The sequence below is a fragment of the Anguilla rostrata genome, chromosome 7 (assembly GCF_018555375.3).
Source record: "Anguilla rostrata isolate EN2019 chromosome 7, ASM1855537v3, whole genome shotgun sequence".
Lineage (NCBI taxonomy): Eukaryota > Metazoa > Chordata > Actinopteri > Anguilliformes > Anguillidae > Anguilla > Anguilla rostrata.
This window is the reverse complement of record NC_057939.1, coordinates 10,413,112-10,439,516: the sequence shown is the minus strand read 5'-3', so window position 1 is coordinate 10,439,516 and position 26,405 is coordinate 10,413,112. Positions and strand designations below refer to the sequence as shown.

At 39.8% G+C, this 26,405-nt stretch overlaps 1 protein-coding gene across 5 annotated transcripts in view; it reads right to left on the bottom strand.

Annotated features, from left to right (window-relative positions):
• LOC135258968 (chemokine-like protein TAFA-5) overlaps nucleotides 1–26,405 on the bottom strand; it is a 91,621-nt gene that overhangs the window by 44,723 nt on the left and 20,493 nt on the right. The window contains exon 1 of one of the 5 annotated variants that reach the window (XM_064342725.1): nucleotides 14,141–15,417. The exons of the other annotated variants lie outside the window; for them this stretch is intronic. Within the exon in view, the coding sequence (XP_064198795.1) occupies nucleotides 14,141–14,231 (91 nt within the window). The 5' untranslated portion in view covers nucleotides 14,232–15,417. Of the gene's footprint in view, nucleotides 1–14,140; nucleotides 15,418–26,405 lie in introns of those variants that run through there. 5 annotated transcript variants of the gene reach the window in all.

The window sequence follows — 26,405 nt, the reverse complement described above, 5'->3', positions numbered from 1 at the left end:
AAGATATTTGGAAGCAGACAAATATTTTAGAATGCTGAATGTACACCACTTTACCACCAGTCAGAAAAGTTCCATGCAGCTACCTTTGACAGAAAACATTAGGCTACGCTAACACATAGACACACACACACACATACACACACACACACCCGCACTCACACGGTATTAAGCCGATGTAATGCAGGTAATCTGAGGACCCGTCAACATTATTGGCAATAACACAGGTAGAAATGACTCTCAACAACTGAGGAATAACAAAACACAATTGTTCAGTCTGGAATCACACGGTCTTACGCGGCTTTGAGATAATGGCTTTGTAATGTGTCTGTATCAATCCGGAGATGCCAAGGGATGTTTGAGAGCAGATGAACAGACGTGTGTGAAACTTGATTTAAAAGCTGCCTAGAAGATACGGTGCATCTACGTCCCCAAGGTCTGGGAAACACACAAGCTGGAAGACTCCGAGCGCCTGAGAACATTTAATTCCTCTTCAAACTGTCCAAGCCCTTTCCCTCCAAACAAATTTGTTTTTGCTTGGAAGTGAACCCGCTGAAGGAGCAGTCAAAAGGCGTTCCGGAGCAGAAGCACCGCGACGAGTGCCAAAGATCACCGGAGGATCACTCCCACAGAACCACAAAAAAAAACCAGTGGGGAGAGCAAACACTGTGCATACGGGAGGCAGCGGAGATGCAGAAGTACCTCGAAGCCAAGGATTAATCGGAACAAGCGGCCTCTCGATCGAGCTACGAGCGGTGAAAGCCCATCACGTCATGCACCGCAGACCGGTCATGATGGAAGAAGCCAAGCAGCGGGTGCCACAAACTCATAAGAGATAAACAACTGCATCTATCACACATATTTTCAGCAGGGAGAGCAGGTGAGTAACCCTTTCAGAAGGGTGCACGTCTGAACTACAGTGCACTCGCTCTACTGTATTATGTTTGACACATTTAAATGTGCAGGGCATATGTCAATGGAGCAGTCTATTTTATGCTTGAGTGGCTGGTGGACATGGACATTTGTTCATAAAATGACAGGAGGCACGGTGGCTGGCACTGAGAGCACTGCCTACCTCAAGGACATTCAAGAAAGATTCATTCAGGATACAGGATAATAATATTCACCATTCATTTCAGTCTGGCAAGGCCTGATAGTGCTCAATATACAATTAGACAGCGAGCGTACAAAACAAGTATACAGTGCAAAATAAGAGTTGCAGATCCCATGTTCAGCACTGTTTAATTGAGAATGAATGGAATAATGCATTGTAAATGCATTGTAAATGAGGATTACCACATTACATAATATGGGGGGTTGGATTGTTATTGCCGCAATAATACAAAAAAAAAGAAATAAAATTGCGGGGTATAATTCAGTTCCAAAAGTGATGGATTTATGCTTTCCTGCAGCCACATACCCATTTCCCAATGCAAGCACAGAGTTTTGGCAACTCTATGAGTCAGCCATCCAGCATCCAGTAGCTCCTGGAAATACAACTACTACAAGAAATTCCATCCAGCAGACCCCAAAACACAAGCCTAAATCAACACGTCTAAATTAAGAACACGAGAACATTTAAATATTTGATGAGGAAATCGGGCCATCGAGACTTGTAGTTTTACCAACACCATCTAGTGCTGTGTCAAGCCTGGTGCCAAAGGGATGATTAGATAACAAATAATGGGAAACAGATTGAGCAATGTTTATACAATGCCATGGAAAGGGTACTTTCAACAAATTTGTAGGCTGGGAAAAGGTGCCACGGATGCCAGGTTCTAAATAGTCTTAAAGATAGAAGGCAGCTAAATACCGGAACATGCCCAATACTCAACAACCTAAAATACATTTACCGTGTGGTACCGTGCGCACCAGGCAAAGAGATGCAATAATAATCCAAGGCATTCTACACTACACTAAATTCTACAATGGTAACAGATAGAAGGATTTTAGCCTGGTTTTCATGGCTGATCACCTTCTACAGAATTTGATGTGGCTACAACTGCCCTGGCTGCAAAATGAGTAATTTTACACACATCAGTGAAAGCCAGCTTTTTAAACTGATGAAGGGACTTAAAGTATTGCTGCGATGCCATGGTGTTTCTGAGAGTTCCTAATTCGGGTTTACTCAATGCTATTTGGTATTTTTTTCTAGTAGCTGCTTGCTAATTTGTGGGCAAAAAATAAAATTACTTTGGTAGGGTTAAAGATTATTCTTCACGAGGATTTGCCCTTGAGGGAAAGCTGACTGTTTTTGAACTGAAAATGTGTTCAAATAAAAACAAGCCCATTTTCTGCTCTGGGAGTTGTGTGTTGTGTTAATGTCTAAATGTGTGAAGGGAATGAGAAACGAATATCCAATTCTTTCAGTGAATTAAACAGGTTGGTTCAGTTTTTTTTTTTTTTTTTTGGTGGGGGCTGTGGTGAGGATGTGTAAACACAAACTTGCCCCGAGTTAGTGATCTTCAGAAGCAAAGCAGCATCCTGAGTCTTTATGGAAGCCGTTTCCACTTCCCAACAGTTTATGGCACAGGCCTTACAAGTAACTCAAGATGGAGTTCTATCTTCAGTAGCTTATTTAGCTGATGTGGCCTTCAGGGGCACTTTCGGAAGACTGATTGGTAAGAGTTCCATCCAATCAAATATTAGCAGTATGCTCAAATTTTTGTTCTAGACCCTAAAGGGCATTTGTAGGTTACTTTCTAATACTTCTTTTGATTGATTGAGACATGCATTGGTTATTTTGGCTTTGTTCACTTTACAGATTGCGTAATCTAAAGAACAAACTTGGTCACAAAGTAGGCACACCATGCCACTTATAATAATGATGATAAAAAGCATACATTTTATGATTATAAAGTAACTCCTGCCTCAGTCCTCTTGGACCCAATGATAGAGTCATTAGTCTTTCCTAACTCATCATTTGAGAAACAATGTTTAATATAAAAGCCCCCAGTGCAATGAATAACACACCACCAATAAATCCTTAAACAACGTAGTCCTGTCTGCACAGTGAGGGTTATACACTGTAGTAAATATTAGAGATGATTGATTATATCGGTATTGACTAACACTGACTTAACAGCCTAAAGCTGAGATCATGGCTAACATGATGGCCTGAACTGATGATGCAACATACGCACGACAACAAGTTTGATGCACTGCTGATGACGTAAATTCAGATAACATCATGCTCAAAAAGTAGCTAAATCACTGTCATCCAAACATTTATATTTTATTTTTAATTCATCAGTTTTAGCGGCCAAATTCACAAACAATGCTATACAGTGGTTCAGTTGCTCTGTCACGCTCTGATGAATAATACAGCAAGTAAGTAAGTTGAAGTATTTACTCTGTAAATACAATTCTTGCCATTTCTCCTTCTTATGCTGTGGTCTGTGCTCATCTTCCACAGATGTGTAAACTTGTTTGCAGCTAGCATTTGTGTCATAATGTAATACAGGGCAGTAAAGGCTATTATTGCCAGCCAATCATTGGTTATTAACATCAGCCCCATGTCATGAACTCCTGGTATATACGACAGCAGCATAAGAAACTGTCATCATTTTCAATTTAATCACTAAAAAAGCTGAAGACAAACTTGAAAACAAACTAATGTGTTTACCTTCCCAGATAGAATTATATCTTTTTACTCTCCCCATCCCTCTTGATGAAGAAGAGATTTTTTTGCAATCATTTCAGGCACAGATGTGCCGGAAGATTCCCAGGCCCCCTTCATTTTTTAAAAAGCACATTCAGGGCTGAGCATAAGTAATGATGCAGGTACATAATTAACATAAACCAGAGACAAACAGTCCCTCTCAGACTGCTTCAAATTCATAAGTCCAACATTAAGTAAATGATGAACTCTACATGCTTTCAAAACTGCAAGACTTATCAGCTATAACTGTTAACAGATGGGAATCACATTTCGTTTTTGGCAAGGGTAATTATTCAATTTCCTACTTGTTATGTACAATGTCCTATTTGCACATCTTCGCACCTACAGGAGTTTATGAACAGGACGCACAAGGCCCTGATTCCGACTGAGTTACAGTGTACCCTCAAGCCCAAAATGGAGGAACCCATTCTCTGTCGTTGGTATTCAGTGCACACGCAGCTGATGTAAACCCTCTATTAAGAATAAGAGACGATACATGCTTATCTGTATCCCACGGCAACCGCAACAAATCTCCCAACACTCCCTATTTCCTGGGCCTTCTGCTGTCAGTGCTTATTAGCGACTGCTTAGTACTGCCCATGCACTTTCTCCCTCAGTGTACACTCAGCCTGTATTCTCTCAGAATCTCCCTCTCTCTCTCTCTACTCCTCTGCCAGCAGACAGCTCTCTGTGTTCTCCTGTCCACGGTGCTGCAGTCAGCACCGTTAGTGCTCCTCTTCTGTGTCCTCCAGCAATCACGCCCTCTCCAGTCACTGCCTGGTGTCAGCCATTTCTCTCCAACTCGGGCTGTCAGAGTTCTTCCTCCATCTCCCTCCTCATTGGTCAATACTGCAGGCTTGCATTCTTTCCCAGCACCCAATTTAATCTGCTGTACGCATACCTCATGCCCTGGTCATAGATAAACACCCCCACAGTTTTCCCTCTTCCCCTCACTCTTACTTGTATTTGGTTAATAATCATCCATATCCACAGTTTGACAAATAAATGCAGATGTTCATTTTCCTCTTCATAAACACAGTTTGTCAAATTCACCAAATTGAACTTTACAAATATGTTTGCAAACGCTAACGTGTGCGCGCATGCATGCCAAAGTTAAGGCTGTATGTCGACTGAATCGAGCCGTCATTACAGCGGAAATCACTTTCTCACGTCATCACCCGCAGCAGCCTGGAAATGAATTCCAAAAACCTTCCAGTTACAAACGCCATGCCTTAACCACCATTTTCCCTCTAGTCAGTCAGCACTGCCGGTGTTCTTGCTCTTGTGTTTTCACCCAGGGGTGCACAAGGTGGTCCGCAGGGTTACGAGGTCCGCTGGGGTGTTTCACAGGGTAATACTGGCCAGGATAAACTCAGTGACCTGTCAAGCTTTCTCACCTCATGCCGGACCAGGTGCGGAAACCTCCAACAGGCTATACCACTTGTGTGGCCTGAACAGTATTTCACAGTACCACTGAAATAGGAGGCTTTCTTAACGCAGAAAATAGCTTCCAGTTCGATCTTTATTGTACCGAACTAAGAGAGGTTATCATCTATTTTGATAATTTCAGATGTGATCTTAATTGAGTCAGAAAATTACCATATTAATATCAGGGGCAAAACAAGAAATGTAAGCATATTTCAGTTACATAACTCAGTTTCACAATTTCAAAAAAATACCTCTCAGCATTTGTTGTTGTTTCGAGGGACCTTTGTCCTCTCTAAACATGCTTGGGATAAAAAGCAATCCCGGAAGAGCACAGTGGTAAAGACTCACTACACTGCATAACAGAAATCAGCTCCTACCATTCTGATAAAAAGGGTCTTGGCCAAATCCCCTTCTTCATTTTATTACACGATGGCGTTACACTGGCTTACACTGCAGTATGTCTTCTTCCATTATCTTTCTTAAACGCAACATCACCATGGCAACCACGTTTCACCTGTTTGAAGAAGCGCAAGTCCACAGCGGCCGACAGTAACCCACTCAGTACCATTACCGCTAACCCATGTGATCTCCCAGATCATCTTAATTTGCCTGAAAGCGTATGCAAACTTCCACACACTATTTTCTCTGACGACTGTTAAGTAATTTAATGTTTTTTTTTTTTGTTGTTGTTTGTTTATTTGGTTATTTGTTTCTTAATCAGGGCCATCCCAGGTGCAGAACTTAAATCTTAAAAGATTATCCTTAAGACTTTACACATGTCGGTTTAAATGAAAATGATCCTAAATTAAGGGCAATGGGATTCCACAGGATCAGGTGTAAGTGTGTGTTTACAGTGGACTCAGCACACTGAGCAGGGCTGCTGGGTGACAAGGCAGTTCTGCAGTAAACATCTTCAGCCGGACCTACACCCCACCTCACTCTTTTAGGTGCTTCTCAAACAAAGGTGCTTTTGCTCCTGTGTCTCCTAATAATCCACACATGATACCGCCCCAGGTCTTGTTGTAGAACCCAAGGAATAATTTATTGTCTGTGCAGCAAAGCAAAATTGCAAGTCTGGCCTATTTAATTTGCTATAAAACCTTCATTATTAAAATATACGGCAAATCTATATTATTGTTATTCCATCTGCAGGGCAAGAAAATTGCTCTTGGAGGTGGAAAACATTTGGAGACTGTGCAGCCAGTTACAGCCCTTCGAAATGAAATGTGTCTAAGAGGAAATACATGTAAGTGAATCGGGAGTAAAGCGTGAAGATACTTTCAGTGCAGATGAGCTCATTCCCCTGGATTAAAATGTGTGTGGTATATACCTCACATATTTAACATCTCTCAGATTTTTAAATATTACTGAATTGGAGATATGCCTCATCACAGCCTTGCACCTTGTCAGTATATGTGTTATTTATCACAGACACAAATCTGACAGAAATGTCCTTAGAGTGTCTGACATAAGGAACGCTGGGTAATTTACATGTTTACTTCATCAGCACTGAAACATCTTTCAGGAGAGTGGCTTGTGGAAAAAAAAAAAGAGTTTTTAGCATCAAGTATAAAAGTGCACTTGTTGAAGCATGTAACCATCCATTAGAGTTAAAGTTAGTAGAGGTTCTGCCTCCTCGCAGTCCTGAACAGTGAGGAGAAACCTCATGTACCGTAATTGTAAAGGTACTTAGTGCTGTGGTGGAAATTAATTGCCTTAATGGGCTGACAACTGGGTGGTCTGCGAAATGTCAGCCCACTCCCGCCTGCAACCAGGTTGGATCTGCGGGTGCTTTAACTGACCTCGACGAGAATTAGGAAACGGAACCAGACATGCTCCAGACAAACAATGTTCTCAAACCCTTGTCACCTTATTTTAAGGCACTGTAGAGGATGGAGGGGAATGGGGGCGAGACTAGCAGGTATAATTTGCGTTTCCGGATTTTTTGATGGCGGCAGGTCTCTGTGAAGGACACTCAGACAGACACTGCCGGTCCACTGCTATAAAAAACTATGAAGAAGGAAAGCGGGCTGCTGGCTGTGGATGAAACAGATGTGATGCACTGATGTCACTGCTGTGAAGCCTTACAGTCTGTTTAGCATTCAGGCGAAGAAGGGCAGGACTCGGAGGAATCCCCTTGTGGACAAATGGAGAACTTGTATTATTGTTCAACAAATGTCCCAGGCATAATAAAATTCATCCATTATCGCAAATAATTAAATTATAAAAGTAAATGAGGGTCCACGTTCGAGTGTGATATTGCTTTTCACATTTCTTTTTCTTCTCGCCATGGCACTGGATGCTTATTTTTCAATTGCAAAGCCAGTCAGGATTAAATTGTAACAGGCATGCAATTTATTCAAGGATGAGAGAGTAAGAGAAAGTGACATTCACTGTTATAAGATATTCATTAAATGCCATTTTCTTTTAATTCTTTCTAAATTGAAAATAAGAATAACAATCATACGACGCACGGCACACAGACTCGAGAAATGAGGAGGACCCTGTTTTGGTTCAGGTTGGGACAGAGAAATGGCAATCCATTTTAAATTGCTTTAGGCACTTACTGATGGCTAAGACAAAGGCCAGGGCTGTCCAGTTAGGATCATTAATATCTCTATTATTGAGCTCCGCAAACAAAACACACAGGCCTCAGCGCAATTTACTGTAGCAATGAGGAGATGTTCCCAAAAGCACCTACCATCGCAATAGTCACTAAAGTCCCTTTTTAAATAGTACAATCACCAAACACCATCAAAGGGAATGAAGGACTGTCGCATGAAAAATTACTAGCAGTTCACCTTTCAATTATCACTTGCCTAATTAAAGCATAAAATTAATATTAAGCTCTCCGGAGGAAGTCAATGGATCCCAGAAAAAGTGTTTAGTGGGACGAACCAAGCATGAAACAAGCCAATGACCCTTACGAGCAAGATTTATAAATACATGCCACGTCCAAACAAACATTTACCCTGTTTTTATCCTCTCGAAGAACTCTTGAAACCAAAATTTGGTGAGGCTAGTTAATGATTCACGCATTTTAGATGCTCTCGTGGGATTCTGTATACACCGCAATGGGAGGAAAGCACACAGGATACGATCTTCATTTATGAGGGTGTGAAGAGTGCTCGTTCTGCTGCGATGATTGATATTTTGCCATTGCAGCAAAAGTGTCGTTTCACTTCCTTCCCTGGAGCAAAACGCTGATCGGGGGAGAACGTCCTCTCACCAGCTGACAGATGTGTAGACAAACGACTCTACCGGTCGCTAACCCCGCCCGCGACCGCACACATCCCCTCCGCTGGCCAAGTGCAAGTCTGCTGGAAAAGCTCATCCAGGAGACTGGTGCAGAGAGAGGGTTGGGGCAGATGCAATTGTAGCACCACGTAGGGGTTGGTCAATGTTTTGACCCTGGCGGTAGTGGTGGTGGGGGGGGGGGTTGTGTAACTAACTGATCATATTTCTTTCATTAAAAAATAAATAATTCAATCATAAACACAAAAACAATTTAACAAATGATTTGGCAATTGTGAAAATGCTGCCTACTGATTTAACAAATACATGTGTGGCAATGCATGTACCAGTTTCAAATAAATAATGACTATGAGTTAATTGGCTAATCTTGACACCAAAGTTACAGGTTACAACAACCTCCGTCCAACTGTTCATACAGCTCCCTCCCAAAATTATTCACACTCCTGATAAAGAGAAGCAAAGAAGGCTGTATAAAATAAACAACACAGGTAATCCTCTATATTGTATGGAGTGGGAGCGAGGAGCGCTCATACTGTACTTGGAAAGGCAAGCTTTCAAAGGCAATGAAATGCAGGGTTGTTAAAAATGTACTTCTCATTTCATTTGGGCAGGAGAAAGGCAGGGAGGTTACAGAGAGATGGGATCACAGCACAGAAACTGGACGGGGAATCAAACGGGGTTTATACACGGGCTGAAAGCAGGCTGCCCAGGGGACTGAGCCACAGGGCCGTCCATAATGTCAGGATTTTAATTAGACACATGCTTAAACTATACTCTGCTACTATAGATGATTCTACTTAAACTGTGAAGCCTTTGTTTTTATTTCTTAAGGTCTTTGTGACATTCACCTTTGTGTCATTTTGCTTAAACTACTCTCCAAATGTGTTTTTGGTATATTTTCCAAATGCAAGTCTCCAGCAACACACATTACAGTGATGAATTAGTGAAATTGCATTATTGATAGACCTTAAGTATCAGGGTATTAGAATTGCAAATGAATAGTCAATATCCCCTATACATTACCAGCCATATACCTTCTAATGTGCAATATCCCCCCCAAAATAAGTGTTTTCTCTTGTTTATTTTACAAGCCCCCTTATCCTACAGAAATATATGCAGGACCTTTAAACTCACAAAGAACATGTAGTTTTTCCATTTGTCACTGGTAATTTATTTATTTACGCTTTCAGAAGACATGATGGGCTACAAAACTCATTAAGGTAGAAATATTCTGGTGCATACTGGCATATAGAATGTGGTGACCAGGCCTACTAACATTCACCATAATGCATTTTACCATAGAATTTTTACCATTTGAATTCTGCTTAAACTGAAGTTCTTATAACCTTCAAATGTTGCAAAGAGGTTGACAGTGTCTCACCCTTTCCACATGGCAGAACACCAGGCTCAGTGGTAATTTTGTGTATGGCAAAAAAAAACATGTTGACTCATTTAAGAGTAATTACTCCTAGTCAGATGCTTATATAACTAAAACTATTCCACAAACTGGTTCAGAATGTTACTTCCTACAGACACTTCACATCAAACACATCCGATCACTCAAATAAACTGCAAACTTGGCAAGAAAAGGCTGTAGGTGTGATGTCCTTTTTGAATTGTGAATCAGATGTGAATCAGACTTTGTTTTGGGAGGTTTTATTTTTTAACAAGGCTTGGAAGCCTCTGAACTTGCCTTCGGTCTCTAGTTCTCTTATGTCATCTTTTGAAATATCAGCCATTTTAGCTCCATCAGGCCAATGGCAAATACTGCAAAAAATATATGTCAGTCAACACTGGCTGGCCAATATATATAGGTTGACCTGCAGAGCCACACCCATCTCAAACGCCCAAACAAAGATGTCAGAAGATCACATGGGCTGACAACACAAGGCAACTCCATTAATGGGTATGTCCTATCATGGATGGACAATTTTAACATGTATCTACACATAACTATGCACGCTTGCAGAAGTGATTCATGTACGAACCTATTCCACACACTCCACACCAAATTCCATCTCTAGCTAGATGCCTCCCAAATGCTGTCCTATTGTACTTCTGCAATTGACAAATACACATCAAAATGAATACTCTGTGCAAGAACATTATATGCCTTATACACTCACATGAAAAAGGCACTTGTGTACACTAAAATACTTATCTGAGCAATACACACTTGAATATTCCTAAGAGAGATACTCTTCCAGTTAAAACAAATATAGAACAAATTCACACACAGGCACACACACTTTTTTTTGCACCATTTAATCCTAATGGCTCTTTTGCTCTTTCAACTGACCTCATTTCCTCACTTGTGATAATTCCTTCAATATTTCTCTTCATACATATAATTTCCAATCCTTTTTTTGGGGGGGGGGGGGGCTGCCTCTACACAGTAAAATGTTCAGTGATAAATTAACTCTTACCTTGTACAAGCGGTCCCTATTAGACTCATAAAACGCCAGTACTGTTGAATTAACACTGGAGTCTGGACATTTTACTGTGTACTGTACTGATATCATTCTTCACATGAGACTGTGTGGAAACTAAAGCTATTGGAGCACAAAGCACACACACACACACAAACAAAAAAAGCCATAATGTGACGATCAGCCGATTTGCATTCATACACTGAAGGAGGTGGTCAATTCTTGAGTAGCTTTATGGCTCATCGGCCTGGAGCAGCCCTGAAGAGCAGCATATTTCACATCTGTCGTTCATAGCGAGACTGTGAATGCATAGTACTGGTGAATAAGCCTACCACCGGTAAATCACACAAGCCATTGCCCGGTAATGGTGCCACTGCACCACTGGCATGTTAGCACCGATTACGCTATCAGGGGCATGGATGCAAACAGTGCCTCCCCAGGACAGAAATTTTTCCGAACTTAACGTTACATTGTTTACTTGCTTTGCAGACACCCCTTGCCCAAGACGACTTGCACAGCTTAAGATTTTATGCATACGATCGTATTTATCAGGAGGGAAAAGTTACAGAAGAAATTCAAGTTAAGCAGCTTGCTTGAGCACATCACAGCAGAATCCTACGTGGGAATCGAACCCTTCTCTTTAAACCCAACCCAACCTCTGCAATATTAACAAATGTGTAAGGATGTATTAATTGTTTTAAATTAACGTTAAGTGCACCACGCCACAGTAATTACACTGTATACCCAAATAGGACTCGAGGAAATCTGACCAAAATCTTCAACCACTCTATCGACATTTTTAACTTTGACTTAATTATTAAATGCACCAATCATTTTTCCAATACAAGCATATTTCCCCCCCAATAGATTTTGTGGTCACTTAACTTGCCATATTGTGTTTGTGCAGATGAGCGCAGACCTTGAGTGACTGAATGCAGGCTTCTGTTAGGAGCCCCAGGGCCCGATTCATTGCCAAACTCAGCCGGGTATGCGCAGAGATACAACACACCACGGATATCTGCTTTCAGCCAATGTGTAATATACTGTATGACAAGATCTGGCTTTAGTATCACGCAGATATTTCACCATTTGCCCATTCAACTGCAGTGCTTCGCTTCGCCCATTATTCTGACACAGACATTTCTTCACTGCCACATTGCTTTACGATTTAAACACTAATAAAGCTTACTCATGGGAACAGAAATGAAATTACTGAACCATCTTAGTAAGTTGCTGTTCTACATTCTGCTTAAAATGAGTCCACATTTCGGAACCTAAGTCAGAGTTTGCATTCGTCATAGTCTTTGCCATAGTCTGCGGTGACCTTGGCTAGGTAGGCTGAATGGAAACCTTATCTGTGATTTTATGTTTACAAAAACAAAAAAAAAACATCCCACATGGAGCAAAGGACATTTGTAGACAATGGAAATAATGAAGTAACTGCATTGTGAGAAACACAAGGCAACAACCAAAACTGCACAAGGATATATTAACAGAACATTCTTGTTTTAAAAAAAAAACAAAATGTTAAACATTCCCCATGGTATTGTCACAAAGAAACAGACTGATTAAACTGAACATCATCATCTGATCGTCATACAAAACTGATGAAAAAAGCCACATCAAGCAGTGAACAGAGGCAGAAATATTCTTCGGAAAAAAAAAAACAGGCTGAGTATTGAAGACTTCTCTCGAGATACTGATCTGCGTTTGCGTGGGAAGAGCATGTGAAGGGAAAGGAACCATACTTTAATTTGGCAAGAAACAAGACTACTTCCATTTTGTTGCCAATGCCTTTGGCATGTGTGGTTAAGCTCGTCACAGAGGGCTAGTATATTAATGCATTCACATAATGTTCGGCGCTCTAGTAAAACGATATTACAGAAATACTTAAAATGGTCTCCTAACAAAGTTGTGAAATCCTCCATCAAACAGGGATGAGCAACGGAGTGCAAACGCAGTTACAAGGGGCCATTCTCACTGGGCAGCTTTGACAGCTCAGCTTCCTTTTCAACGCGAGATGAGGGACGTACATTTGGAGAGAGTGGATTAGCCACAGGTTGACCTGTATTTTAACACGAAGCGTCGAGTGTGTTAAAGTGACACGGCACTACGGGCATTCTCTTTCTTTAGCTCTACCACAGCGCAGGAACAACAGCGGCCTTCTAAATGAACCCCCCCCCCCCCCCCAAACCCATTAACACACTTCCCAGAACAAGAACCTAGTTTTACATTTTAATATGCATGTCAGCCTATCCATACAGCAAGCATGTTACATTTATTTCAATTTGATCATCGGCCTGTGTGTGTGTGTGTGTGTGTGTGTGTGAGAGTGAGAGAGAGAGAGAGAGAGAGAGAGAGAGAGAGAGAGAGAGAGAGAGAGAGAGAGAGATTTGGAAAGAAATTTGTCGTTGATTAGAAGACTTACAGTTCACACCTGACTAAAATATTTTAATGCAACTTTAAAAAATATTAGTTATGTTGTGTTTTATTTATTTCCATTATTTATGTAGTCGTTTGATTTCGATTGTTCCGCATGGCGTGAGTAGGCTACTGTTCAGACTTAAAACTATAGCAAAAGATTCTAAATGTTGTTTTTGATACCGCCAGCATGTAACCGAAGTTCAACTTGCACGAAAATGTAATGACAACGTAACAAAACTGTTGCACACTTTCATAAGTAATCTTTGCATTGTACGATTACCCGCGTTTGCCTTCGACATGAATCCGGCGTGTTAGCGGTTACTGGATAAAATCCAGGGGCAAATCAGACAACTGGAAATGTAGCTAATAACAAGAAAATAATTACAGTTTGACCCCGGCGTTGCCCTTCCGCAAGACTCTAGTGCCATCTATTGAAGAATGCCACGATAAATCATCTAATCAGTAACAACGATGAGACGTTTTTCTTCGCCTAAACATTACATTTTAATCAACTCTATTTTATTTGAATTTTTACTTTTTTATCAACAATTATTTGTGAACGAAAAAGGCCAAACTTGTTAAATACCAGATGGAATAAAACGCATTTACTTAGATAATGAAGTGAATGACCTGTTGAAATTAATAAACACACTTGATTATTCAGGCGTTATCTTCTCTAGCGGAACCTGGTGTTCATAGCATTAATGTTCCGCGTCTTTTCGGCGTTGGAATCAATAAGAAATGTCCAAATAATGCTGGAATAGGCTAATTCTGAAGATTATGCACACTAGCGCAAAAGACGCAGTCCACGGCGATGTAACAGAAAAACAGATAATTGCGTGATAACATAAAACAAAGGAATAAGATGGCTGTGATCTAAACAAGAAGATCCACAGAAACCCATGCAATGAACTGCAAAAATAAAAAACAAAGAATAAACAGTTACCTTCTTTCATCAAGTGTGAGTGGATCAAAAAAATAATAAAACAGCAGACTGCCGCCCCTGCGAAAGCCCACGCGACTCGGAGGATCTGCATCGTTGAGAGACTCGGAACACCCGGGCAGCGGAGCCCGTGATCCTCAGAAAACAGACAAATCCATTCTGTTCCCGTGCATCGACGTCGTAACGGCAACAACAAAAAAAAGACAACTAAAAACGAGATGCAAAATCCCTTTGTATTCACGAAACGAAAAAAAGGTCGTCAGAATATAAACAATCCATGCATGGGAATGATCTTGACCGTTTCAATCGACCTAACGGTGTTATCAGTACTTAAATGAAATAAAAGTGGAAACTTCTCTTTCACATTTGTTCAATTCTACCCCGTTGTCCTGGGGACTTCTTGGCGTCAGTCAAAGTGATGGAATTTCTAGCGGTCACTTCTCAGTCATCTGCTCGTGGCAGTAACCGCAGATCGCAGCTCCTGTTCTTTTAGCTGCAAGCACAGTGACTCGGCGCGCTGATCAACAACACTCTCTTCGGTGCATATCATGCATACAGCGGGCGTAAAACTGGATCCGGACGTACAATCATGTCTCTTCCCGGCAATTTTCTAACAAAAAAACTGTTTCGTGTCGCTATTTTCCGCATGGGGTATCTCATCAATTACGCATTGCATTTTTTGTATGCTGCTACACCAGTACCCTTAGTTTCACCGCTCACCGCCTCGATGGATCCTTGCACACTCCTTCCCGTTGATGTTTCCCCTCGAAAATCCCTTTTCTTCAGGCATTTTTAAGTCAAAACGACATAGTGCGATGAGAGTTCAACAGTCTATTCGCTGGGTCGCCTTGCATGTCTTCATGTAGGCTACACTGTAGACTGTTGGTTTTAAGAATTAAGAGCCTACATAAACTTGTAATCAATGTTCCGTCTACATCGGCGCCACAAGCCCCGGTCCTAGTTATGTGCCAGCTCCTAGAGGCTTGCCCCTGTTCTTTAAAAAGCTGCAGATACAGGCGCGACTTTCACTCCGCGATACTGGTGACGTCATAGCTCCTCAAAATGTGCCTCTCCAGGCAGGCAACTCGGGAAGCAGTGGCGACTGAGCACAACCGGAGGGTAACTGTTTCAAAGAATTAGGCCTACCCGAAAATAACTGTTTATGCCACCATCAGGCTTTCTTTAATGCTTTCCTTAGCCATTTACAATGTAGTCAGCATTTTTAACTTTAAGCCTCATTCAACCACAGTACCCACATGTATTGTACCCATATTGTTTAAACAACAGCGACACAGGCAATTGTCATTACGTAAAGTAGCGACACACGTATGAAAAATGTTTAGTCCGGCAGTCTGCAAGGTTGGACATTCACAACCAAAGCATGCATGAGCACACACACACACACAACCTTGCATACATACAACACACATCTACAGTTTGCACATGAAGCATGCATGCTAGTAGTTCACCACAACCACTCACACAATTGCATGGAATACTAACACACATTCACACACTTAAGTTATCTGCTAGTGGTAAGTATGTATATATGTTTCAATGCTTTGTCGTTTAAAGCATTAAATATACAAATTTATGCACATATGTTTTCTTCTCACAAACGTAATATTGAATCACATGATTAAAACTAACATTAGCACATACATTGATAACAGAAATTCCATAAACATTAATTTTGCTGTAATTTTCATATGTTTAAATGTAATTTTAATCATATAATTGAAAACTGTGTGTGTGCGCGCACGTGTGAGTGTGGGCCTGCAAAGAATAACAAGACAAGATTGTTTGTGCTGAAATTAAGATATAATTATGGAGACTTCACACAGCATAGTCAACATTACCATATTGCATCTTTTTAACATGTCCAATTTTAGTATGCATTGTTTGAAATTCAAGGGTGTGTTTTTTCCTCATGCTTTGCATTGCTCTCACTATATAAATTTGTGTTCCTGTTGGATGTTATCATAAGCAAAATAACAATAAGGAATGAGCACACCAGGTAACAAATAATGATTTGTGATCTTGAAGTTGATATGTAAAGGATAAAAAGGTTACACAACAACTGTGTGAGAATATTATTTGTTTCATATGATGGTATTTAAGGCAACTAAAACAAGTTAAACACTTTCCTGGTAGCCAGTATTGAAAAGGAAACTGTTTGATTCAAGATTGCAATTTGAGTGAAGGACCAGCATGTTCTAAAGTAGTAATCTAGTGACAATAGAATAGCCTACTCAATGAACCTCCCATGTTTTTCATCAACAAGCATTGATTATTAAGCCCTCCCCAAGAGGAGCAACCGATTGCATGTAATTATGTTGCGAATACAATAATCTGTAGCCCTTTCTGTAACAGCTTTCAAATTCGCATAAGGTCTGAATTCGAAATGCAAATCAAGGTACAGTAAACGAAAGCGCACTAAATACCGACTCCATCCACAAGTTAAAGTAACAAATGGAATCACTAACAGTTTCCTAATTTTTCAAGAGGTCATAATTTTAATGTGAATTGATATTTAATGTGAATTTTATATCAGTTTGAGTCATGGCCTGTTCTAAGTTAAATCACAATGTTAAGAAAAAAAATGATATTTATGAAACACATGTATATGATATGTAAATTGAGCAGGAATTTTGTGGCAAAAGTTTGTAAAAAAAGCAATGGCACAAATTTGTAAACTGCTAAAATGTAAATACTTGTATTGTTTACAGCAAAACACCATAACACATTTAACATTTGTTAGATATACAAACTGTTAACGGACGCTTAACATATGTTTTACCATTATTTATACGGTAAAGTTATGGCAGTATTTTACCATGAAATGTACAATTTTTTTACTGTGAAGTTACTACGGTCATGAATATCATTCAGAAGTTATCTTAAAATAGAATAACGTGTCACTGACAAGGAAGGATTGACAACACAGCTCCAGCCAAGCCTAACTATTTAAGTGGTTTCCATCTTTCATTTGGGAGCAGCCAATTGGAATAATTATCAGTGCAGAGGAGTGTTTACTGTGGTAGTAGAGCCCATGTTTCATTCATCTGCCATTGCTGGACCACAGGCTCAGAACCTCCTCACTCCGCGATCCATCAATGAAAAGGGCAGCAATTAACGGTGATCTGTCCGGGACGTGTCCGAGAGAGACAGGAAGAACATACGGACCACGTTAAATATTGCAAACCCTCAGTGCCATTAAGCAGCTCTGCTTCGTTATTTATGGATGTGGACCTGCAAAAGGTAACATCTCACACATTGGTACTGATGCTGGCATACATGCTTTTTGGAGTGTTGAGGAACCAGGTGATTGCAGGAATAAAATAGATGCTAAACTCTCTCTGTTCCTCGTGCAAAACCAAATACCCACAATGCTCTGCTGAAGTACAGGTTTTTGTACAGATTTTGTTCAGTCTTTGCATCTCCAAGCCCACTTTTCTGCTACCCATCAGAGATTAAACCGCAGTACAAGTCGTTTGTCCTTCACCATGCAGAGCCCCTGCTAAAGATGCCAGTGATTCATCACCCTTAACAGTTACTCCATGCATTCATTATTGAGCTGTGGACTCAAGGAAGACCAACCAAAAACCCGAGAATGAGGTAAAAATCTGCTGCGACAACACAAACTAGCACAGCAGTGTACTTACTGCATGGAGCATACATTAGGGTCAACATTCTAACCATTACGTTCCCGGCATGCAGCAGACACTCTTATGCCCTACACCGCCGCCCGCCAGTAACCCTCAAAAACTGACCGGTGAATAAGAACACACAAACCCCAAAATGGATGGAGCTTTCTTGCACTGTCACTGACTCACCGCTTTGTGCAGCGGTCTTAAAAAAATACGGCCATTTAAGTCAAAGACTGAAAGCTGTTCACCCTCCACCCTCTTAGTGGCACTCTCACATTCCCATGGCTCAATTTCCCATTATTGGTGCAGAGCAGAGATGGATACCTGCACAAAGACCACCCAAACTAAGCTCCATGATACATAATGCAATATATTTTTATGCAGTTGGCAGTAATGTTGAATGTAGAGGACAAAACCGTTCCATAAAAAAATACATCGGGTCTTACGAAGTATTGATTTATTAGATCCTTTTGGGAGCAAGCGTGAACACAGTTCCAAAAAACAATTGTACTCTGTCATTTTCCCTTATACTTCATAATCTTGGGCACTGAACTGGCATTGTTTTAGAAACTAATCTGCACATAGTGGGTCCTGGGAACATCAGAGATGCCATGTGTCACCATTTCTAAGTCTGTTTTTAACACATTCTTTTAGACTTGCTTTTAGATGCGCAGAACTTTAATTCCTCTCCCTTAGTTTTAGTTTTTTTTATTTTATTCTTCATCTGATCATATGCCTCCATGCCTGGATTTTTTTTGCCTTTGTGTTGTTTAAACAATATTTCTAAAAAAAAAAAAGAAAGAAGAAAACTACAGAAAAAAAGCACTACAGAAATAAAGTTGTACGACTACAAAGAAGAAGAAGAGGAAGAAATTGGACAGTTCCAAAATCCCCCCAAATTGCTGCATTTTAAGCAAACCTGTATTTATAAAAATAAATGTAAGGACGTATAATCAAAACCATTTAAAAAGAAAAACAAGATACAGTACTAGGAATAGATGTCCTTGTATTTGAGAACAGGGTGCACATATGTTCTTCATGGTATGCATAGAAATTTCTGAAATAATGCAGCATAAGAGGATAAATCATCCCTCAATAGACATTAAACGTGTCTAATTAAGAGCTATGAATATCTTGTTAAAATGAAGGGCTGCAATTGTGGTTGGAAAGAAAGCCAGCAGACACAGGGAAACCTCTAAGTGAGTATTAAAACCCTTGATCTAGAAAGCAACCAGAATATACATCATTGAATGCACAATGCTTGTACTAGTTTTTCCAGTAATCTGTTATTTTTTTTTATCAGTGTTTCTAAAAAGCTATGCAAAGAGAAAAATGGTCAGCAACATGCTAGGAAAATCCTCAACAGTATGATTTGATTTGGCCTCACATGATTAAAGATTCCTTCATTTCATCCATGATTTAATGTTTCTATGGAAACAGCAGATAGAAGTTCACTATGTCCTCCAGTAATATGAACATTGAGCATTTTCATATTGAATGTAAGATTTCTATTTACACAGTAGCATATATATAGGACTGGTCTACAATGTGGAAGAAATTCTTCCATGAAAGTAAAAGCCTTTCTACTTTGAAGTCTTTCCAAGCTCAAGTAGCATTAAAGGGATATATTTGTGCTCCATTTTAGTGCTTGTCAATGAAATGAAGATAAAAAATGTTTAGGAAGGATTATATCAATGAAGTAAGAGTAAGTAAGTAAGCAAATATTACATTTAAAAAAATGGTTCCACTTTGTCTCCTGTATTTATGCTTTGTCTACACAATTATAAATCCTACAACTCATGACCAGTACCACGTCTTCAAGTGGGTTCATCTGAACACAAGGGAGTTTAGATTTTCGCCAGTAGATTGGGTTAAACCATGCAACATGCAATGCCATGCAAAATTATCCAGACCCTTGAAAAATTCAAACTTTTTACTGAATTACAATTGATAAATTGAAATTTCCCTCTGCCCAACACTCACAATACGGCAGAAAGAATATAAATACTAATCAAACTAAACATACAATAAATATACAGTAAATCAAGGGATCTTTCACCATGAGATAAATGTATGTCAAATAAAGAGTTAAATTAGAAAAATAAAATGAGGTTTAATTAACAAAATCAAATGAAATTCAAATTATGGGCACTCTAAGCTTAGACCAGGCTTGCACATTCCACAGATTTCATTAACAGGGAAGGTTGGCCTCCCCTCAAGTCCAGCTATGTACCATGACAAGTGGTAGTAGACCTCTTAAATGTAAAGCTAAAGGAAGGCATGGCCCAAATCGCTCTTTAAGTAAGCCATGTTTCATTTAAAATGCAACCTAATTTGCTTGTAAAATGGTTGACCTCGTTAATATTTTACTTTTTATTTTTATTTTGCATGTGTTCAACAATATATATGAGCTGCTTTAGGGGGATAATGTATCATACAGTACATTATAATCTTTATAATTTGATTAGCTCATAGAAGTGTATACATGGATGCATGGCATGGTGTTGCAACATGGTACATGCTATATATTTCAGGATGGCAAAATATAAGTGTCCATCGCATCTTAATATCTTTCCAGTGTCACAATATGTACTGATAAGAACACAGAGGACCAGACCCAATCAGCATTTCTCCTTAATTCTGACTCGCAATGTGAAGATTCAGTTCATGAATGCACAGATAGATTAAGCATTTTCACTGAGATATGGCCAGGCTGCTGGATATTAGAAAGGATCAGTGTTCACAGCATTTGCTATGCTGTCTGTTTGGGATTAAACATTCACTTAAATGTTTTACATCCCTAATGCCTCTTTAATCAGTGCAACTAATTATTTGCAAACATAACACTTCCTGACAATAAGCAGTATATTTTAAAACAGAAACAATTTTCCAAGACATCTGAGACACATGCTGCAGTTTACAACTTACTTCATACAACTGCAGTTGTAATTAACTGAAGATGATGTCATACCTGCTTTTGCCACTTGCAAAGGGTAACTAATTAGTAAATTTATGCTTTTAAAGAAATCACTCAGAATGTGAAAAATATGCCCAGCAATTTGTTTGCATAATAATGTTTATAATTACACTGTCAACAATACAAATACTTGATCACTTACTTGATTACTTACCAAGAGCATAATAGTGTTCAGTTTACTAGCAGAAAATTGGGAACATTAAATTGCACCAAGCTTTTAAGAGATTACGTTTTTCCCGCTCAATGAGGAAATAATGGAAAATGATATAAAAAAATAAAAAATGCAAATGTATTATTCAAAAGCACATGGAAAAAAAGCTGTCAAATACATCCAATGGCAGGATATGAAATAATTCACTGTCTAAGATTAGACTGTCCTTATCCATAAAAATGCAAAAAAAAAAAGAAGAATAATGACAATATGCTAACGCTGAAGATATACATATAGTCACAGTATACATACATTTTAACATCACTCATAGTTCAACTTTGTATGAACAATGACTAATCCAGCAACGACCCAGAAATAAAAGTAAAAGCTACTGAACTCTCTGTTCCAGAATATTTTCAGTACCTTGCCAGCATGCTACGGGCTGCTTCCTTTTTAAAGCACTGAGGAACGCAATAAATCAAATTCTCACTTCTGAAATGAGAGGCCAAGAAAGCGCTTGGTTGAGACACAGCATAGGCTCTCATGTGAAGCCCTGGTTTTGGGTAATCCTAAGGTAATTAAATTAGTCAAGCCCCTCAAAGCTCATTATCTACATAACATCCTTTGATCTTCAAAACCTTCTATTTGGATTCTGTGTCATCCTGTTTATTCAAATTTCAAGCTTCTTCTTCTTTTCCCCATATTATTATTATTATTATTATTATTATTATTATTATTATTATTATACTCTGAATATCTAGCTAACAGATGCAAATTTACATGTGATCTGTTCCAAAATGGTTAGAAAATATATTAACATTATTACAATAGGGCAACAAAACTAAATCCTAGATGCAATACTAAAAATCCAATTTTAGGGGGTGGGGGGGTGGCGTCTGGAGCCTATCCCAGCATGCCCTGGGTGAAAAGCAGGAACAACCCCTGGATAGGGAACCAGTCCATCACAGGCTGAACATGTACACACACACACACAGACACACTCGGCTTTCAGATCAGAATAATCTTCACATTAGAATAAAAGCAGTAAGATTTTATAATGATGAGCAAAACCCTAATGAAAAACTCTCATTTCTTTCATTTCAGCCATTCACTTTGATATGTAAATCAGAAAAGTAAAGAAAATTAAAATAATTATAAGGCAAAAATGGTGCTATTTGTTCACAGTCGTGCGCATCGCTTGTTTTAAGTAAAACTGCATCTACTGTCTCATGAAGTGACTGCACAGAACAGGTTATATCGCTTGGAGTGGGTTCCAGCTGATGTTTGTTGATGTCTGCAGTAGGCCTCCTACCAGCCAAGATGAAGCGAGGAAGATTGACCAGGCGCATACTGTGCCCTGTCACTAAGATATAAACAACACATGAGCCAACCCCAGGCCCACACCCAAGGTGGCACCTGAACAGGTAAACCGGCACAACATCCAGAATGTGCAAATTGGCTGCCAGCTGTAAAAAAAAATATATATATATATATATATATATATATATATGTGTATATCGATATATTTTTACAGCTACAAGTCAACTGTAATAAAAATAGATATGCATTATCGTCTTGATGAAATAACATTTGTGACCAGAAGTGGTGACAGAGAGAGAGGGAGAGAGAGAGAATGAAATGTGATATGCCTGTTTGCTTTGAACCAGCAGCACAATTTGTGTTCTCTTGTCATACTCTGAGGGACAATGAGTGACCCAGTCGTACACGCATGCACACAAACACATGCACACACACTCACACACATTTTCCACTATTGTAGCATCAGTAGGCATTTATAAGGCATCTCCAATCCATATTGTACATAGTTTTATTATGTAACCTCAGCTTTGGCCTAAGTGCCTGAATTTGTCATGCCAAGAAAGAACTTTGAATTTGAATTTGATACAGAAAGAGAAAGAGAGAGAGAAAGAGAAGAGAGAGATGGGGGACAGAACAGCTGTGCAGTCATTCTGGGCAGCGCTGGGCAGAGGTGGCACAGAAAAGAAATCACACAGCCTCCCACAAAGCCAAACCCCACACCCGACTGCGCACTCAGTTACAAGTCTCAGGACAGTGATGGCTGCCACTGAGAACTAGGCCCAGGGCTCACAATCAAGTTCCATCCATGTGACAATTACGCATTATGTAATTCGCTGCCATGTTTACAATAAAGAGCAGTCTAAATGACAGGGTGAGTACAGGCATTTAAATTTGTAAGTAAGAAAAAGTAAAGTAAAATATTAGTGGAAATGTTTGATGTTTTTGGGACAGGGAACAGGGTGCATGGGGGTAGGTGGAGAAAACAGTACACACTGATACTGACATGGTATGAGAACACAGGAGTGACATCATAGCTTTGCCTCCTTACATTGAGCCATGTGCACAGGCATCAATGTGTCACGTTACCATTTCATAGACGATAAAGGTTTTGATATCCCCAAAAAATTCTCTATCCTTAAACCAGTCAACCGTGCATGAGAACATGCTAAATCCCCACAGTCAGAATCATGGATTAAATGACTTCATTTTTTTTTTTGCTGAGACAGAACTGTGGCAGTGGAATCTAAAGTGGCACGTCTCCCAATGATGACAGACCTGTGAGGGTATGAACAATGGAAGTTTCCAGAAAGATATCCACTGGCAGGGTAGCAGCACAGTTTGAAGGGCACCTGGGACTGTCTATAGGAAGAAGAAAAAAAATCTGTTTATTCTACCATTAAAGCTTAACGTGCACATCTAAGTTCCCTTTAATCCCAGTCTGCATTAAAAGCATTTAGGCATGCCCTCTGCACACCAAGCTAATGGTCCTTACAAGGCTCATTAATATAGTCTTGATCCAGCCAAACACTACCTCTGAATATCTTGATAAACCGCCACCTCATGTACGTTTTTGTATGAAGAAGGGCCGCCCACATGGTGCCAGATATTTAAGTAAGTTAAATGTTTGAAATTATAGAATAAATTAATAATTTCAAAATTACAGAAAAATGAACAGACTGTATAATTTAGATTGTTCTCATGGACTATATTTAACTTCCTTTTTTTTAGACAGGAATGAGGAGTGTGGGTCAAGTGCACAATTTGTAGGCGAAATGGTAAATGTTTAAAATCTTAATGCTCTCGGAACACCTTATGTTCCCCGTGCCTTAACTGTTTAAAAAGTGCTCAAAAGGGAAAACCATCCAGACTGTCATCCTTTTGACACTGAAAATGAGAAAATGGGAGTGATTAACAGTAATGGACAGAGGCTGGCTTTGGAAGCAGATTTGAATAATGTTCTTTTAATGCTTAATTTTAGAGTTATATGAGACTGGGACACGGCGTTCCCGCTAACTCCAAAACAGCGACATGATTGACAGCTGGTAGTGCATTGGTATGGCTCCCATCACTCAGTTTCAATTTCTCTATAAACATGTAGCCTTCAATTTAACCTGTCAGGCTTTTACTGGGAGCGATAAGCCATCATGAGAAATATATCTGGCAGTGGTACAGCAGTCCTTTAAGAAGAAACAGAAAATACACCCAAAATCGATCTGATAACAAGGTAATCTCCACCAGCATATGTGCCATAGACATAATAGGTTGCAACTGCACACCTAGGTCTGCCTGGCATCTAATGACCTGGACCATCCAGGGTCTGTCCAGCCATTCTCCTTGTTTATCTCCAAAAGAACACACTGGGGGAATTTTTTATTTCTATTTTTTATTTACCTGAATGCACAATCTTTCTCTGCCTACCTGCAAGTAAATATGATGTTTAAAATACACAGGTCACCTCATAGGGTCATTTTCCTCACAGGGAAATGTACCTGCTGAAAATGGGAGGGAGTTCCACCAGGAACTCTCTTTTCATCATCAGGATATGCAGCCCATCACCTTCCTGTATAATTATCCAAGGACTGTGGTTATCAAGGGGTGTGGTTATATCTACACATAATCATATATAATCACCTGACCTTCCATTCTTGCTATTTTTTAATCGTTTTTGGCTTCCCCTCCCACTTCCCTCCTTTAACCAGTGTGCCGCCCCCTGGGAGTGGGCAGGAGATGCTAGGGCTTCCATTCCACACACCCTAGGCTGTCACTATGGAAACATACCATTGAGATTTGTGATCTGATTGGTGTTTTTTTCGTTGTTGTTTTTTTACCACTGAGCAGGGTTAATGTGCAGGCAGAACACCCAGTGGAGAGAACTGAGCTGGAAACAGGTGGGGGGTTGAAATTTTCCCTTTAAACTGATTGTCAGCCTAACTGGTTCCTGCCTGCAGTCCTTGATTAACAATAAAGCAATTAATTAGCTGAAGAATCAATGCCACTGGGTAGGCTACAGCGAATTATGAATTAGGCAAGGAGTGTTTTATTAGTATAATTTTTCTTCACATCATGAGATTGTATACCTTAGCCGATGTGCATATATTGTCTGAACTAGAAAATATTGTAAGAGAACTTGTCATTTTCCACACCCACACTTGAGAGTATTGGTGATTTATCAATTCATCTGATCTTTGCAGATTCTACAATGATTAATGGTTTAAATTATCTTGGAGAAGCTCAGATATTCAGAAGTTTGTTTGCTAGTCTTTATTGGATGCAGTGCTAAAAGCTAGGTAATAGAGTAATTCATCTTTTAATGTTAAGCGTATAATTTGCAATGATTAAAGCGATTTTTCTGAATTGAACATCTTCCAACAAGACATAGAGAAAGGGAATAGCCTATTCATTAATGAAACAAAATAAAAAATCAACTTCAACTAATGACTTTTAACTGCAACTGCCACTAATTAATAGGTAAAATTTCTATAATTGTGCTTTAGGAATATAACACAGCAAGCTTGCAAGCACTTTACTGGGAATTATCCAAGGGCAGCTTCACCGCACAAGCATGTGAATTTAAGCAGGGCACATTGCTGCTGTTTCTTTGTTTCTACCGCATGCTCCTGTTAATGCAGAGCTGCGTAAAGGGGGTGTTAAAACAGGTAAAAATGGCGCCCAGGATAAGGGCGTCCGCTATGGAAATTGATACATAATGTGAGCAGGGACACAGCTGCATTCACGTTCTGAAATAATGAGGCTATTTGTCCGAAACGGCACAGGCCCACTTTGCCACGGAGACCCCCCTGCCCTGCTCAGTCCGTTTCTGTCCCTGAGGTCCGTGGCCTAGGTGCTGCGGACAAACCCGGACAGGAGACCACACTGCTACGCAAGGTCTCTCCTCTCCTCCTCTCGTCACTTCTAAAGTTGAGTAAGTACAGTCTTGAAGTAAAGCAGTGCATCTCAATGATTAGTGGAGCTTTTGTGAGGGACCTGAATCAGTTTTACCCGTTCTGCACTCCATCCCGACCGTAAAACAAGCTCGAACTGCAGCATCAAAGAGAAAGAAACTTAAAAACCGTTCTCCACATTCTGGACAGAATTATCTGCACAAATACGCGCATTCAGTAATCGTCTTAAATTTTCAGCCATTAGCATAAATTTGAATAAAACAGAGGG